Raw genomic sequence first — 13,371 nt, forward strand, 5'->3', positions numbered from 1 at the left:
AATTAACTAAACATATTCAGAGGAAGTATAAAAATAAGATCTATATTGGTTTCTCCCAGAAACAACTCTAATTTGAAAACAGCCTAAACACAAAGTTTAAACGGGATCCAACATCTAGACTAACATTTTGTTGTGGAGACGCAAGATACAGGGTGATCGTGGCACTGAGAAAGGCCTCTGAAGAAGGACACAGCAACACACACTCAGTGTCTCCTGGTCCTTGCACCATAGTGGGTGTGAGAGCAAAAAGGAAGAACTAGGTGGGTTTTAAACAGAAAATACACAATGTAAGGTAATGGGCAGGTGTGGTTTCAACAGAATCATGTAAATACAATGAGCCTTCCAATGAGTGGATTCTGAATTTTAGGAAATCTTAGATGTGTGTGTGTGTGTGTGTGTGTGTGTGTGTGTGTGTGTGTAGCATTCCCTCACTTTTTTTTTAGTTCTGGTACAATATACATAAAATTTAACATTTTCAGCACTTTTAAGCATGCAGTTTGATGGCCTCAGGCGCATTCATATTTTGGGACAGCACTCGCTGCCATCCGTCTTGAGAACTCGTTCACCTTCCCTAACTGAAACTCTGTACCCATTCAACACCAGCTCCTCATTGCTCCCAGCACCTGGCAGTCACCACTCCACTTGCTGAGTGCATCTGACACTTGCAGGTGCCTCACGTAAGTGGAACCCTACAGTTGTCCTTTTCTGTCTGGCTTGTTTAGCTTAGCATAGTGTTCTCAGGTTTCACCCACACTGTCACATGTATGAGAATCTCCTGGGCCGGGGATTTACCTCAGTGGTTCCAGAGCCTGCCTCACAAGAGCAACGTTCTGAGTTCGATCCCAGGTACAAAAAAAAAAAAAAAAAGAGAGAGAGAGAATCTTCTCTCTTTTAAAGGCAGAATAATATTCTGTTGTGAACAGGAACCACATCTAACATATTCATCGACCCACTGAGACACTTGGGTTGTCCTCACCTTTTGTCTATTGTGAATAATGCTGCCGGGAACATTGGTAAACAGATGTCTGATCATGTCTCTGCCCTTTTTTTTTCTGTCCTTTGAGCAGGGCTCTTAGATCATAAGGTACTCTCTCCAGGGCTTTGGAAACCTGTGACAGAAACACAAATGCCAAACTCATAAAATCAGCAAATGCTAAAGCCCACATTCCTTGCCTTACATAGCCGATAATAAGTCTGGTCTTTTTTCCCTTTCAAGTGCTTTTCTAATGTGTCCGTTGTACTTCATTCATCCATCCATTTGTTCAATAAACGAATCCTTTCATTCATTTATTCATTCATTCATTCGAGTATTTATTAAGTACCAACTGCGTGCCAATCATTGCATTAGACATAGAGACACTTTTGAGAAAAGGCAGATAGAGCTCCTACCATATGGAAGCAGATGGTAATCAAATCTCACAAATGTATCACTGCAACTCTCAAGGAAAAGTCCACTGAATGATGACTGCTTATAATGGAAAGCTCTGATGTGGTACCAACGGCAAGGAAGGAACATTGAAATTACTAGGCTAGGGAAGGGAAAAAGCAATGCTGGCTGTGCCAAGGCCCTGGGGCAGTGAGCCAAGCTGAAAGAGCTAAAGGAGGCCCACTGTAGCAGAGAAACCCAGAATGGAGAGAAAAGCCTCAAGAGGGTCCAGAGAGATGTCTGCAGCTCAAGCAGGACCTTGAGAGACTTGAGACTTTATTCCAAGAACAAGGAGAAACCACTAAGAAGATTTGTGGTTTACTGAGACCCTGTGCAGGGCCAGGCCCCTCTGTCAACAAGACCAGTCTACACCTCAGAAGCACCGGAAGGCATGGTCTCTGTCCCTGTACTGAGGTACACATCCTGTGGAGAGGAGACGCAGCCCTACACGGAGCACAGAGGTCCTGGGCAGCAGGTCAGATGAGCTCGTTCTCAACATTAGAAGCTGGTGGCTTGGATTCTTACTCTCTTCAAACTTCTCTTCTTAGCATCCAGACAACTCCTACATAGTGTTTAACTATGGACGTGGAATTTGCAATTCCACATCAGCAAGGTTCTTTGCCGACCATCAAGGACATTTGGAACTGAGCAAGCCAAGGGTAATCAGCTCTGGTGCTTTAGGCTATTGGACCACCCATGGGGCTTGGGAGAGATATTTCCCGTTCTCGAGAAATTGGTACAATTGGCTTTGTGTGCACCAGGATTTCCTCCCTGTCACCCTGGTGCATCACATAGCAGCCTCTGCCAGAGGCGACAAACCTGACGACCCAGAGCAGGGTCCCCTTTGATTTGGGAAAGCATGGATTCCCACAGAAACAGTGGGATTTGTTTTCATTGGCAGAAGCAATTTCCTTTTGTTCCCTCACAAAGGAATGCATCTACCTGTGTACAGACTACATACAAAAGAGAGGACAAGCAGAGAAAACTGGGAGAATCTCACAACTTTAACTTAGACCTCCTCAAGATTTTTCTGTGCATCTGATATATAACTGGGCAGGGATGTGAGGTCTTCATCTTGTAAAAGGCTCAAGTTTAACTGAAGTTCAAGTTTGGAAGACAATGTGCGCACATGGGGAATATGTGCACCATCCCTTGGGATGGGAGCTGTGTTGTGTACACAGCTTGCCTGGAGGAGGTGGTACCAGCACACCCATTAGATTTTCCCCATCTAATTAGGAAACGTACACAGCCAAGCTTCTCCCAAATTAAGAGCCAGCTAATTAGGCTGTGAAGACACTCCTCTAGAACTTGCTTTGTTGAGAGACACCTTTCATTTTGTCACCAACAGAGAATGAGGGGAGGCATCAAGAAGGAGAAGAAAGATGCATGCACAGTGAAAAGGGAGAAAGAGGAGGAAGAGGAAAGAGAAGAAGAATAAAAAAAAAAGTGGGAATGGAGGATGATGGGATGAATGGGAGCCTTGTGTTCCACTCTCTCAAGTCCTAGCTGGGTCTCTCTGGGCTAGGAATGAAGCCAAGTTATCGGCATCACCACCCTTCACAGTGTAGCGGGGTTTTCCAGCATGGGAATGTGGGGAAAATATTTCCTGCTCCTTCCTCATCTTCCTGTTCTCCAGGTATCAAAAAAAAGGGTGGGCATGGGCAGTAGAAAAGCAGGACCTCGGGCCAGGGATTTAGCTCAGTGGTTCCACCACCTGCCTCACAAGCACAAGGTCCTGTGTTCAATCCCTGGTACCAAAAAAAAAAAAAAAAAAAAAGCTGGACCTCACCAGGAATAAGGAATGCCTCTTAGGAAGGATAGCTATTCTTCCTAAGGGCCAAGGCCATCCCTTTCCTGCTCACTTAGAGGACAAAGGTCTTACTGAGTTTTCCAAAGACAGCTGCACTTGTTATCATTGTTATAGGTTTGACTAACCTGCCTAAGAATGAGCACGTTAACTCCTCCCAGGAACAAGGCTTTTCTAAAGAGAGGGCATCATAGGTCCCCAGGAGTCCTTCCAAGGGTGTGGTGTCACAGCAACGATAAGAGTCAAGGTCAAAGTTTTCACAGAAAAGAGAAATAAGAAGAAGGAGAAAGAAGTCACTACTTTCATCATTCAAATGAGGAGATCGCTATCTCACGGGCAAAGAAATTGGTTGGCTTCTTTAGCCTGTTTCACTTGCTGAAAATTGGGGATAGAAAAATATACATAAAAAATATGAGAAAAGGAAAAAATGGAAACAAAGTCTCTGTAAATAGGGAAGGGTGGAGGGGGTGAAGGGAAGGCAGGGAAATGGGGAAAAAATAAGAACCAAGATACTCATGTAAAGGTACAAGATGCCAACGTTGAATGTAACTGTACTTTATACCTAAAATGTACCAATAAACTTAATGATAAATTTAAAAAAAGAAAAATATTATTTGAACATTTCATTCAGTTTATATAGCCTCCTGTTTGTTTGTTTGTTGTCTAGGAAGCCAAAGGTGGATACAGGAGAAAGTTGACAGCAAAACGACCGGTTATGAATAACACAACTACATGGTCTCATCCAGTGGGAAGACCACTGGTCTTGAAGTCAGAAGGCTCTTTCTCTGGCTCCATGACTTCAACGGAGTCACTGCTTCTCTTTCCTCATCTTCAGTGAGATAAGAACTATGGGGGAGAGGACCACGTGAAGTCATGGAGGTAACAGTGTTTGGTAAATTAAATAAATGTAACTCCCCTTTGTCTCAGTATGAATAGAGAAAGTAAGAAAGAGGGAATTATAACAGAAAAATAAAAGGACTGGGTAAATGTGAGAACACGCTAAGGCTAAACATGCTGCACATTAAAATACAGACTCAAATCTGTGTCAAGATGCTTTGAAATTAAACATGTTGTCTAAAAGTAAAGCTCAACCTTGTCACCTTAATATACTATTTCTAGTTCTCCAGAGAATGACGATGAGAAGTTGTGACTTCTAAGAGCCCAACAAAGGAAAGCAAGCAATAGTTTCCAACACCGTCTAAGTGACGGGCCCTACCTAGTCCTACTCCCCGTGAACCTGAAGAGAAGTGGGCACCGTGAGCTTGTGTTTGTTCCTGAATTTGGTCATTACAATTTCCACTTTTTCTGAAGTTTCTACTATAGGCTTAATTCTTTCTAGATCAAGCACAAGGCAAAGCCTTCTCCAGCCCTTCATGATTCCCCCTGTTCCTCAAATGTACTTCTCAGAGAGCCACGATGCAGTCTGGAGCAGATGAGCTGCAGACGCCAGCACCCTTGAGTGTGAGGATGGCAGGCCAGACACCTGTCTGACAAAGCAAGCTCATGAAACAGTAACGGATGAGCCACAGAGGGAGCCCAGCTTTTAGGTTGAATTGGTTTTAAAATCAGAGAGGGATCCCCTTATAGGAAACAAAGGCGGAGGAAAGATATGTGTTCTTACCCTTTAACATCTAAAGGTTTATAAATGTATATATCCATTTCTGAAAAATAAAAGGCTACTGATAAAGGTATAACAAGTTACTCCGAGGCCAAAGGAAGTAGGCACTTAGGCTGAACGGATGGATCTAAGCATGTCTAGACCGCCACAAGAAACGAAGCAAGAAAACTGCACCAGTGGCTACATCCAACCCAACCCAAATCCCAAGATAAACTGAAAAGTAAAAGCAGAGCTTTTTCTTTCATGACCAAATAACCAGCTTAGTTCATTCTTTCACTAATTATTAGTTACCATTTAATTAATTACTAGTTATTTCACCGGCTGAAAGCTGGTCCAGATTTTGCATTTTCAGGCTCAGGGTCACACCTACACAATGCCAAGCACACAGACTATGCCTAAAATACTGTCGAACACCCAACTGTGTTTTGCCTACACAACTGCAAGTCTCCAGATTCACTACGCATCTCATCGGCCCCAGGAGACCTAAGTGCTCACAGTGCAGGGAGGACGCTGCAGTGAACTGGCCGTCGCAGAGCGGGACATGGAAGATGCAGTGTCTCCCAGCTCACACTCAGACCAGCACGGAGCTCCAGGTTTCTGCACAGCTGCCCCATAAGCAGGGGTAGCTCGTTTGCTATGCATCATGGATTGGACACTAAGAGAGGAACCAAGGAACTAGTTGCTTTGTTTTGTTTTTCCCATATTGCACTTCTCCCCATCACCTATCTTTCCAGAGTTCAGTACTTGTATAACTAATTCATTTTTATTATGGCAAGACAGAAGAGAATTGGAGGACTGAAACTTTGTACCCATTAAACCCTAATGCCCATTCTTCCCTCCTTTAAGCCCCAAGTAACCACTTTTTTGTTATTGTTCTACCTGCTGTCTCTGTGGATTTGAATGGCTATTCTTTTTTTTTGGTACCGGAGATTGAACTCGGGTCCTTGCGCTTGCGCTTGCGCTTGCGCAGCAGGCGGTGAAACCACTGAGCTAAATCCCCGGCCTGAATGGCTATTCTAAGTGGCCCTTATAAGTGGAATCATATAGTGTCTGTCTTTTGATCCCCACTATATTTTGATATGGCCAGAAACTAAAAATAAGAGACAGCTAATCCCAAAGTATAATAAATAATACTAAAACAACATACCTACTATTGACCATTTTCCAAGCTCTAAGTTAAATGCTTTCTTCTTGACATTTTTCTTTACTGTAAAGATAAGTTTTAAATTATATATTTGTTGCAGACCAATGCTTTAGCCCCTCTTCTCCCTTCCCCAATTTTTTTTTTTCTTGGTATTGGGTATCGAACTTGGGACCTTGTGCTTGCGCGGCAGGCGCCGGAACCACTGAGCTAAATTTTTTAAAGTAGATTCTACTGTAGGAAGGAAGCCTGGGGAGATTCTCATCCCTCACCTTGGGGAAATAAGGAGTAGTAGGCCTATAATAATGTTTTACCTATTAAAATCTTCAGAAATAAATAAATAAATGGCTAATGAGTTGCTATCATTATCTTCTAAGCCTTTGCACGAAGCCATTCTTTTGTTTAGAGACATTAACAATTGGAAAATAAACAGATATACAGACTTTGTTTTCTCAGCAGGAGCTGCTGTGTGTTTGGTACAATGGATTTTTTTCTTTAAAAAAAATAAAGACATCTATTATCTACAAAGCAACCTTAGAGGGACAGATTGAGAGTTTCAGTTTAGAATGTCATATCTGACTGTCATAACCAGATGGTCCTTACGCAAAAGAAGTTCCCTACCATCAGTCATAATTTTCTTATCACTACCACCATTATTAATGTTATTATTACAAATAATCTCAAAACCATTTAAACCCCTATGCTGAGTAGTCCTGTGGATTTGATTCCCACTTCCCAGTAACCATTTTAACCATTTTAATCAGGCTTATATTCATTAAGACCCTAGAAAAGCTTTTCTCGCCTGATAACTTTAAGGAAAGTACACTGACTCTTGCTTCCGGTAGCAATTGGTTTATAGTAGTTCTTATTACAGTTTGAAGAGTAATCCATTTGTTTCTTATTTAATTATTTGATCAGGCTTTTTTGTTGTTCTTGTTCTTGGGTCACTTTTAAAATCATAGCATATTCTTGATACTTTTTTCTTTTAAATAAATAATATATTTTTTAACCATAGCATGATTCCATTGGATAAGTTTTATAGTGTTTTTTTTTCCAGGGGTGCAGCAGGGAAAGGTTTTTTAAAAATTGAAATATGACATCCATATCATTAGAGTTTTAAAGTTAGTAATATGCTTAAGGCGACTTTTTTATGGTTAGCAAAGCTGAGAGGTTCTGACACCCAACGGATGCACGAAGAGATAACTTACATAAATGTATATGGTGCCCCCGAGGTGCCTCAATTGTATTATGGGGTTTCTCATGAGCGGCCTTGTTCAGACAGTGAAACAGTGAAGCAAAGCTAAGTGGCTCTGAGCCGGATGGGCTGTGCATGGCACACGTTACACTGCAAATAGAGGTACGGTCAACGGCAGCCAGCTTCCTATGAGGCGCTGGAATGGGAAACAGTATCAGCCATCTAATGAAATGTTTGTCTTATTAAAAATGCTTCTTTCAAACAGCCACCACATAGCTTTAAAACAAACAGCCTACCAGATAACATAGAACAATCTGAAAATGATAAGGTCTAAAGCTTAGCAAAAGAGCACACATAAACTGGAGAATGTAGAAAATGGGGGATATGATCTGATTGATGGATTGGACTACTTCTTAGAGATTTGGATCAGCCTCAAAGTTCATTTTTCCCTATTTTCAAAACTGTATTTTCTTTCTTTTTTTTTTAATTTTGTTTTTAAAGTGCTTGCTGGTACTAATTTTGTAATTCCTGAAAGGCAAAAAGCAGATAATTATGAAGAAAGAGGTTCATGCCAGAATTCTAGTCAAGACTCACTTTTCACACAAGCAATTATACAAAATGCTTAATTAATTGTTTTATATGTGTGAGGCAGTCTTGTCAAAATCAAGGATCCTCAAAGAAACAGAAAGAAAGTAAAGCAGCATCACAAACATATGGGGTTTTTATAGCTAGGATGTAGCATCGAGAAAAATTTCCTTTCACCCTCTTATGTTCATGTAAAAAGGTGAGGGGTCTGTGTAATGAAAGAATAAAATGAGATTTAGTTATTATCTTATGAAAAAAGATCAGCCACAGAGACATCAATAACTTAGGGATTCCCATTGCATAGATACCACTCTGTGCTTTTAACTTAAATAGTAACAATTCACTGGGGACCATGTTATTTATTTATTTATTTATTTATTTATTTATTCATTTTTTGTACCGGGGATCGAACTCAGAATCTTGCACTGGCGAGGCAGGTGCTGGAACCACTGAGCTAAATCCCCAGCCCGACCATGTTATTTATTGAACAACCACTATAAGCCATAACGAGAATGACGCTGTCATTCACTGAGAACTTACTGTGGGTCAGGCGCAATTCTAAATACTTTCTACATAGTATTTCGTTTCATCTCAATCCTTCAACATAGAAATTTTTACTTCTATTCTAAGGCTAAAGAAACTCAGGACCTTATCACAAATAAAGCCAGCTGAATATGACTGTAACTTAATTGCAGTCCCCAAACCCACTTGCAATTATTCATTCAAAATATAGGTGATGATCCAGCAAGGACTTCAAATGCTGGTAACAAATACAGTTGCTTTGCATTTTTTCTCACTGATTTGCTTCCTTGTGGAGGAATGTATTTCTCTATTGAGTAAGACTACCAAAATTGGCAGTCAGGGTATCTAACTATGACGTGGTTTGATTTCTTCATTCATCTGCTGTGTTGCTTTATAATGTGAGATTGAAACTAGTGTCCCTATAGGACAACTAGAGAACAAACACTCATGAAAGACCAAATTGATTCAAATTGATTCAAGGGTCCATGCAGGGACTTGTGTGTTTTTATGACAGAATTATGGGTCACCTGAAAATGATGCCCATCAGCAAGCAGATCTGCAACCATTAGAAGATCCCAAAGGTGAGATGTTACCAACTCTTACATTGATGGTGATACATAACACTAAGATGTTTTCCAGAGGCTAATTATAAACAGGTGGTCACTGGGGCTCAACTCCAGGAATCACAAACCCATTCTGTTTAAGCTCATTAATGCTTCTGCTGAAATCCAGGAAAATGTGCACATTCCACAGCATTATAGGGCATTTCAGGTTAGCTGATAAAAAACAGGTGATTTCCTTCTAAAAAATCAATTCAGGGAAAGAATAAAACAGCATAATTTGCCTTCCAATGCTGCAGAACCTCTCACGGATGGTAGTTACAGGTAGATGCTGATGAAGCAATGATGAACACCTGTGATTTAGTAACCATGAGGGGGACAGCATGGCAGCCTGGCATGGACAGTGCCGTCCACACAAGTCCAGGTTGAACCCAAGTAAATGATGCGTCTCTCATCTTCCTAAGGGAGAGTGCAATGGGATTTCTAAATCTGATCTTGGTATCTGACTGCTCCAGTGGAGGGCTCTTCAATTTCACATTTCATCTCAGCAACTAATGTCTACATCTTGTCAAATCGACACCAAGAATATACCGCAGGGCCACCCTGGACAAAACTGTGATGTTCTGTGGGAACTTGCGATTTGAAGGTTCGGTGACTACGATGTAACCAAATGAGCTGTCCTATGTTAGCATTAGAATCAGGACTGCTGCTCTCCTCTTATTTCCTCTTTCACAACGGCCAGAGAGCTAAACTTTTTCAGTGGAGCTCCTGGTTTCAATTCAAAATATCCTACCATTGGTTTTATGCCTTTAAACACTAGTGAACTTATTTTGACAGTGAAACATTGGATGACAAAAGCAGAGGTCTGTATTTATTTCCTCACTGTTTTCTTGCTGACAATTTTATTGCCATTGTGTTCTGTGCTGTTAATGGTGGTAAGGCTGCTGGTTATCACTTTAATTATTTATGGAAAGAAAAAGAGGTTACAAGGATTTTTAATACACTCTTTTCTCCAGCTTCTTTATGATTGGCAAAAAAATTAAACAGCATGGTAGAAATCACAAGACACAGAAGTTCACTTGCACAGGTATTAATTACATAAAACATACTTTGTAGTTGTTTTGTGATTGCTGGGGCTGATTGAAGTAAAGTCTTTTACATTTGTATCTCATCCTTGGCAAGAGAGGGAACTGGCTTTTCAGATGCCACTTCATTAGAGATCTATTTTAAAATTTAAAATAAGTTGTCTTCACCCTTAATTTGGAAGTTTTGAAGTTTACTCATCTCTTTATATTGCAGAACACAAAATGCAGTTTCAATAGAGTATTTTATACCTCCCAGTAAGTACATTCTAGACTATAACCTTTGATTCTGCACCCCTATCCGATATCCTCATCTTTGTGATCCCTTCAAAATGTGACAAAATTAAGATTCCTCCTATAATAAACTGAGAATTTATCTGTAGACTACATGCTACTGGAATTACCACTAATTCACTGCTCAACTGAAATGTGGGAGGCACTTTAACATATCAATGACTCAATCTTGAAAAAGAGCATCTTTTCAAAAAAGGTTATCATTCTAATATATTAAAACATCTTTACACGGAGCATTCTAGAACGTGATCCATTTAAACGAATATCCCTTCAGAGCAGTTATCTTGGAAAGTAAAGCCCTTTTGTCACTCATGATTTCATTGATTAAACTATTTTGAGAACTGTCCCTATTCTGTTTAGAAACTAATAAGAAAATCTACTTTACTGTTTTTAGTCATGTATTTTTATGCCTCTCAACAGCATAAACCATCTTCATCATCCATTTATACCCCAGGCCTGAGACAAATTATTGTTGCTGTGTGCAAAAGTTAATCTCTCAACGAGTAAAGATGTGCCGCCATCAAGTATATTTAAAAGATCATGCTAAGGGATTTTAGGACAATCTCAGAAAAGGAATTCCAAAAGTATGGTCTAACCATGTCATCACAATTTTAGACGCCGTGACAAGTTTGGAAGGTCGTGCTTTCCAGAGTCACCACTTACCTTTCTTCTAGTCCTGCATCTTGTGGCCTCTCCCCTGTCCACGTGGGGCTTTTCATCTTGGGCAGCCTGCTCTCCTTTCGTCGCATGTGAAGTGATGGCGAAGGGCCAGATACCTGCAAAGGAGCTTTCCAACTTTAACATTTTAGTTCAACCATGCACGGCTCTCCAGGTGACACACTTTTTGAAAAATGAAAAGTCACTTTAGGTCATAGCTTTATGGAACAGGTTGAACATCTCTAATCCAAACATCGGAAATGTTCTAAAATCTGAAACTTTTTGGGTGTCAACATGAGGCCACAAGTAGAAAGCTCCACACTATGAAATTTTGTTTCATGCATAAAATCATAAAATACATTGTATAAAGTTTCCTTCAGGCCATGTGACATATGAGACATAAATGAATTTCATATTTAGACTTGGGCCCCATTTCCAAGATATCTCATTATACATATGCAATCTTCCAAACTCTGGGAGAAAAAACTGAACTTCCCTGATTCCAAGCAGTTCAGGTAAGACATATTCAACCTGTATTAGATTGTCAGAAAAAATAACTGGGTATGTTTCTGCCACAGTCCATGTTCATGTTCTTCTAAATTTCTCCAATACTAACAGCGCCATTTAGGAGCAAGAACAAAGTTTTTACTCAGTTGATTTTAGCATTTTGTGCACATTTTAAAATTTTTATTGCAGTTCAGAGAATATCACTACAAGAATGTACAAAGAATAATGCGACTTTCTTTTGTGTTGTTCCACAAAGGCACGTTTTTCTTCCTCTAGGGCAGTGGTGTTCTCAAACCAGATACTCCTGTCCTATGAATTTGTTATATTTAAAGATATCTACTAACAGCACAACTGATTCTTCTTATGACATTAATCTCTCAAATCATTATAGCATTGATCTGGTAAGCTATATATTTTTAAAAGCCTGCCCTTGTCTTTTCTGCTAATATTGCAGCAGCTGCTTACCTTAAAGATAACATAATGGTTAAAAAAAATACTTCCTGGGAAATGCTGCCAGTTACAGGTATTTGCAAGCCAGGGCTATTCAGGGTTTTCCTCCCCCCACACACCTCTTTTTAGTATCCATGGCCTTACAACCTGGTTTTTTGGAGGTTTTTTTAAAGAAATGTCAGCAAAGTCTTTGAATTAATGAACTGCGAAGTGCTCAAAAACACACTATTTCAAAAAGTATCCTGCAAGGATATAATATTAATGGGAGGTGACCCTTGAGTTTATAACCAAATCTCTCCCCCTAGCTAAAAAGAATTAAGATAACAAGTGGCTCAGGGACAAGCTCTTTGAACAAAGACCTGGAAAGGAAGAAGTGATGAGGAGCAGGGGAGGTCATAACTAGAGCAGCAAGCTGGGGAAATGTGTTTATGTTAGAGTCTTGGGCTCTGCGGAGCACTTCCGGCAAATACTGGACTTAAGACCCCTCCACCCCCTCTCATGAAAGATACCAGGTGGAAGGAAGCAAAGAGAAGGAAGGAGGAGAGGTATGTTCAGAATGTTGATCAAATAAACCTAAATGGTAGGTCCCTACCTACCTAATGTTAGGCTTGGTTTTCTTTTAATTTTGCCATTTGAAAAAATGCGGTGTAACTCCTTCAATCTTTTTACAATTCTGCATGGTTGAACATTTGAAATGAGTTTGTGTATCACCCCCAGGCGCTGATTCAGACTTGATTGGGGCAAAGCAGACTGCATGTGCTTATTTTTATCCACGTCATTTGGGACGCTGTGTCGCCAAAGGAACCAAAAATGTGTTGCTTTATTGCCAAATTATCACCTATGCTTTGATCAGACAGGGTGGTGATCCTCATCAACAAGTTGTGCGACCTTCGAGTAACAGCAATGTCAGGTCAACTTGAGAAAGCGAAGCGAGAGCCCTAAACACAAATAAAAAGAAACAACCAACAATCCTTATAATTATCATCATCTGCTGCTTTTCCCTCTTTTGGCAAAGAAACACTCCATCCATTTGCAGAAATCGCCCGCGGAAACGTTACATCAAAACTAATCACAACGATTAAAATCAGCCTTTCTGGGCAAGAGGAGGGTGAAAAGCAAGTTGGAGGCTGGAATGAGACTGTTTTTCCAACAAAAAAAAATCATCTTATATGTATATTTCTCTATACGTATATGAGGAGCTTTATTTTTTTGAAGGAGATCAATTGTCTGCCCTGTGATCAGTTAATTTGATTTAAGTTTTATTTTGGAGATTGATTTAGACTGGAGGTAGAGGCATGAGCTAATTGTATCCTGATCCTTGCCTTGAGGGGTTTCGAAGCCCTGGAGCAACTCTTCTCTGTATTTTGTTCTGTCTACCTTAGCCAAGCTATTGCATTTCTGTCTGGTGTGGCGAGCCGAGCAGATCGCTGGGAGAGAAATCGGAAAAGGGGGGAGAGGAAAAGGAAAAGGGGACTTGGAGAGAGACTTTGTGCTTCAATGTTTCAGGTAAGATCTGACGGTTTGGGT

At 40.4% G+C, this 13,371-nt stretch overlaps 1 protein-coding gene and 1 long non-coding RNA gene across 2 annotated transcripts in view; one reads left to right on the plus strand and one right to left on the minus strand.

Annotated features, from left to right (window-relative positions):
- Positions 1 to 13,371, minus strand: part of LOC101701984 (uncharacterized) — a 125,391-nt gene that overhangs the window by 14,077 nt on the left and 97,943 nt on the right. The window contains exons 3-6 of the long non-coding RNA XR_015444232.1: positions 10,894 to 11,006; positions 7,201 to 10,075; positions 5,999 to 6,058; positions 977 to 1,109 (exon numbers count right to left, since the gene is read on the minus strand). This is a non-coding gene — a long non-coding RNA (uncharacterized LOC101701984). The remainder of the gene's footprint in view (positions 1 to 976; positions 1,110 to 5,998; positions 6,059 to 7,200; positions 10,076 to 10,893; positions 11,007 to 13,371) is intronic.
- Kctd1 (potassium channel tetramerization domain containing 1) overlaps positions 13,083 to 13,371 on the plus strand; it is a 193,497-nt gene continuing 193,208 nt past the window's right edge. Inside the window, exon 1 of the mRNA XM_013075304.3 lies at positions 13,083 to 13,350. Coding sequence (XP_012930758.1) covers positions 13,342 to 13,350 — 9 coding nt within the window. The 5' untranslated portion in view covers positions 13,083 to 13,341. The remainder of the gene's footprint in view (positions 13,351 to 13,371) is intronic.

This window comes from Heterocephalus glaber, unplaced genomic scaffold (assembly GCF_053883595.1).
Source record: "Heterocephalus glaber isolate CG9 unplaced genomic scaffold, H.glaber_assembly_v1.0 deba00000331, whole genome shotgun sequence".
Taxonomy (NCBI): Eukaryota; Metazoa; Chordata; class Mammalia; order Rodentia; family Bathyergidae; genus Heterocephalus; species Heterocephalus glaber.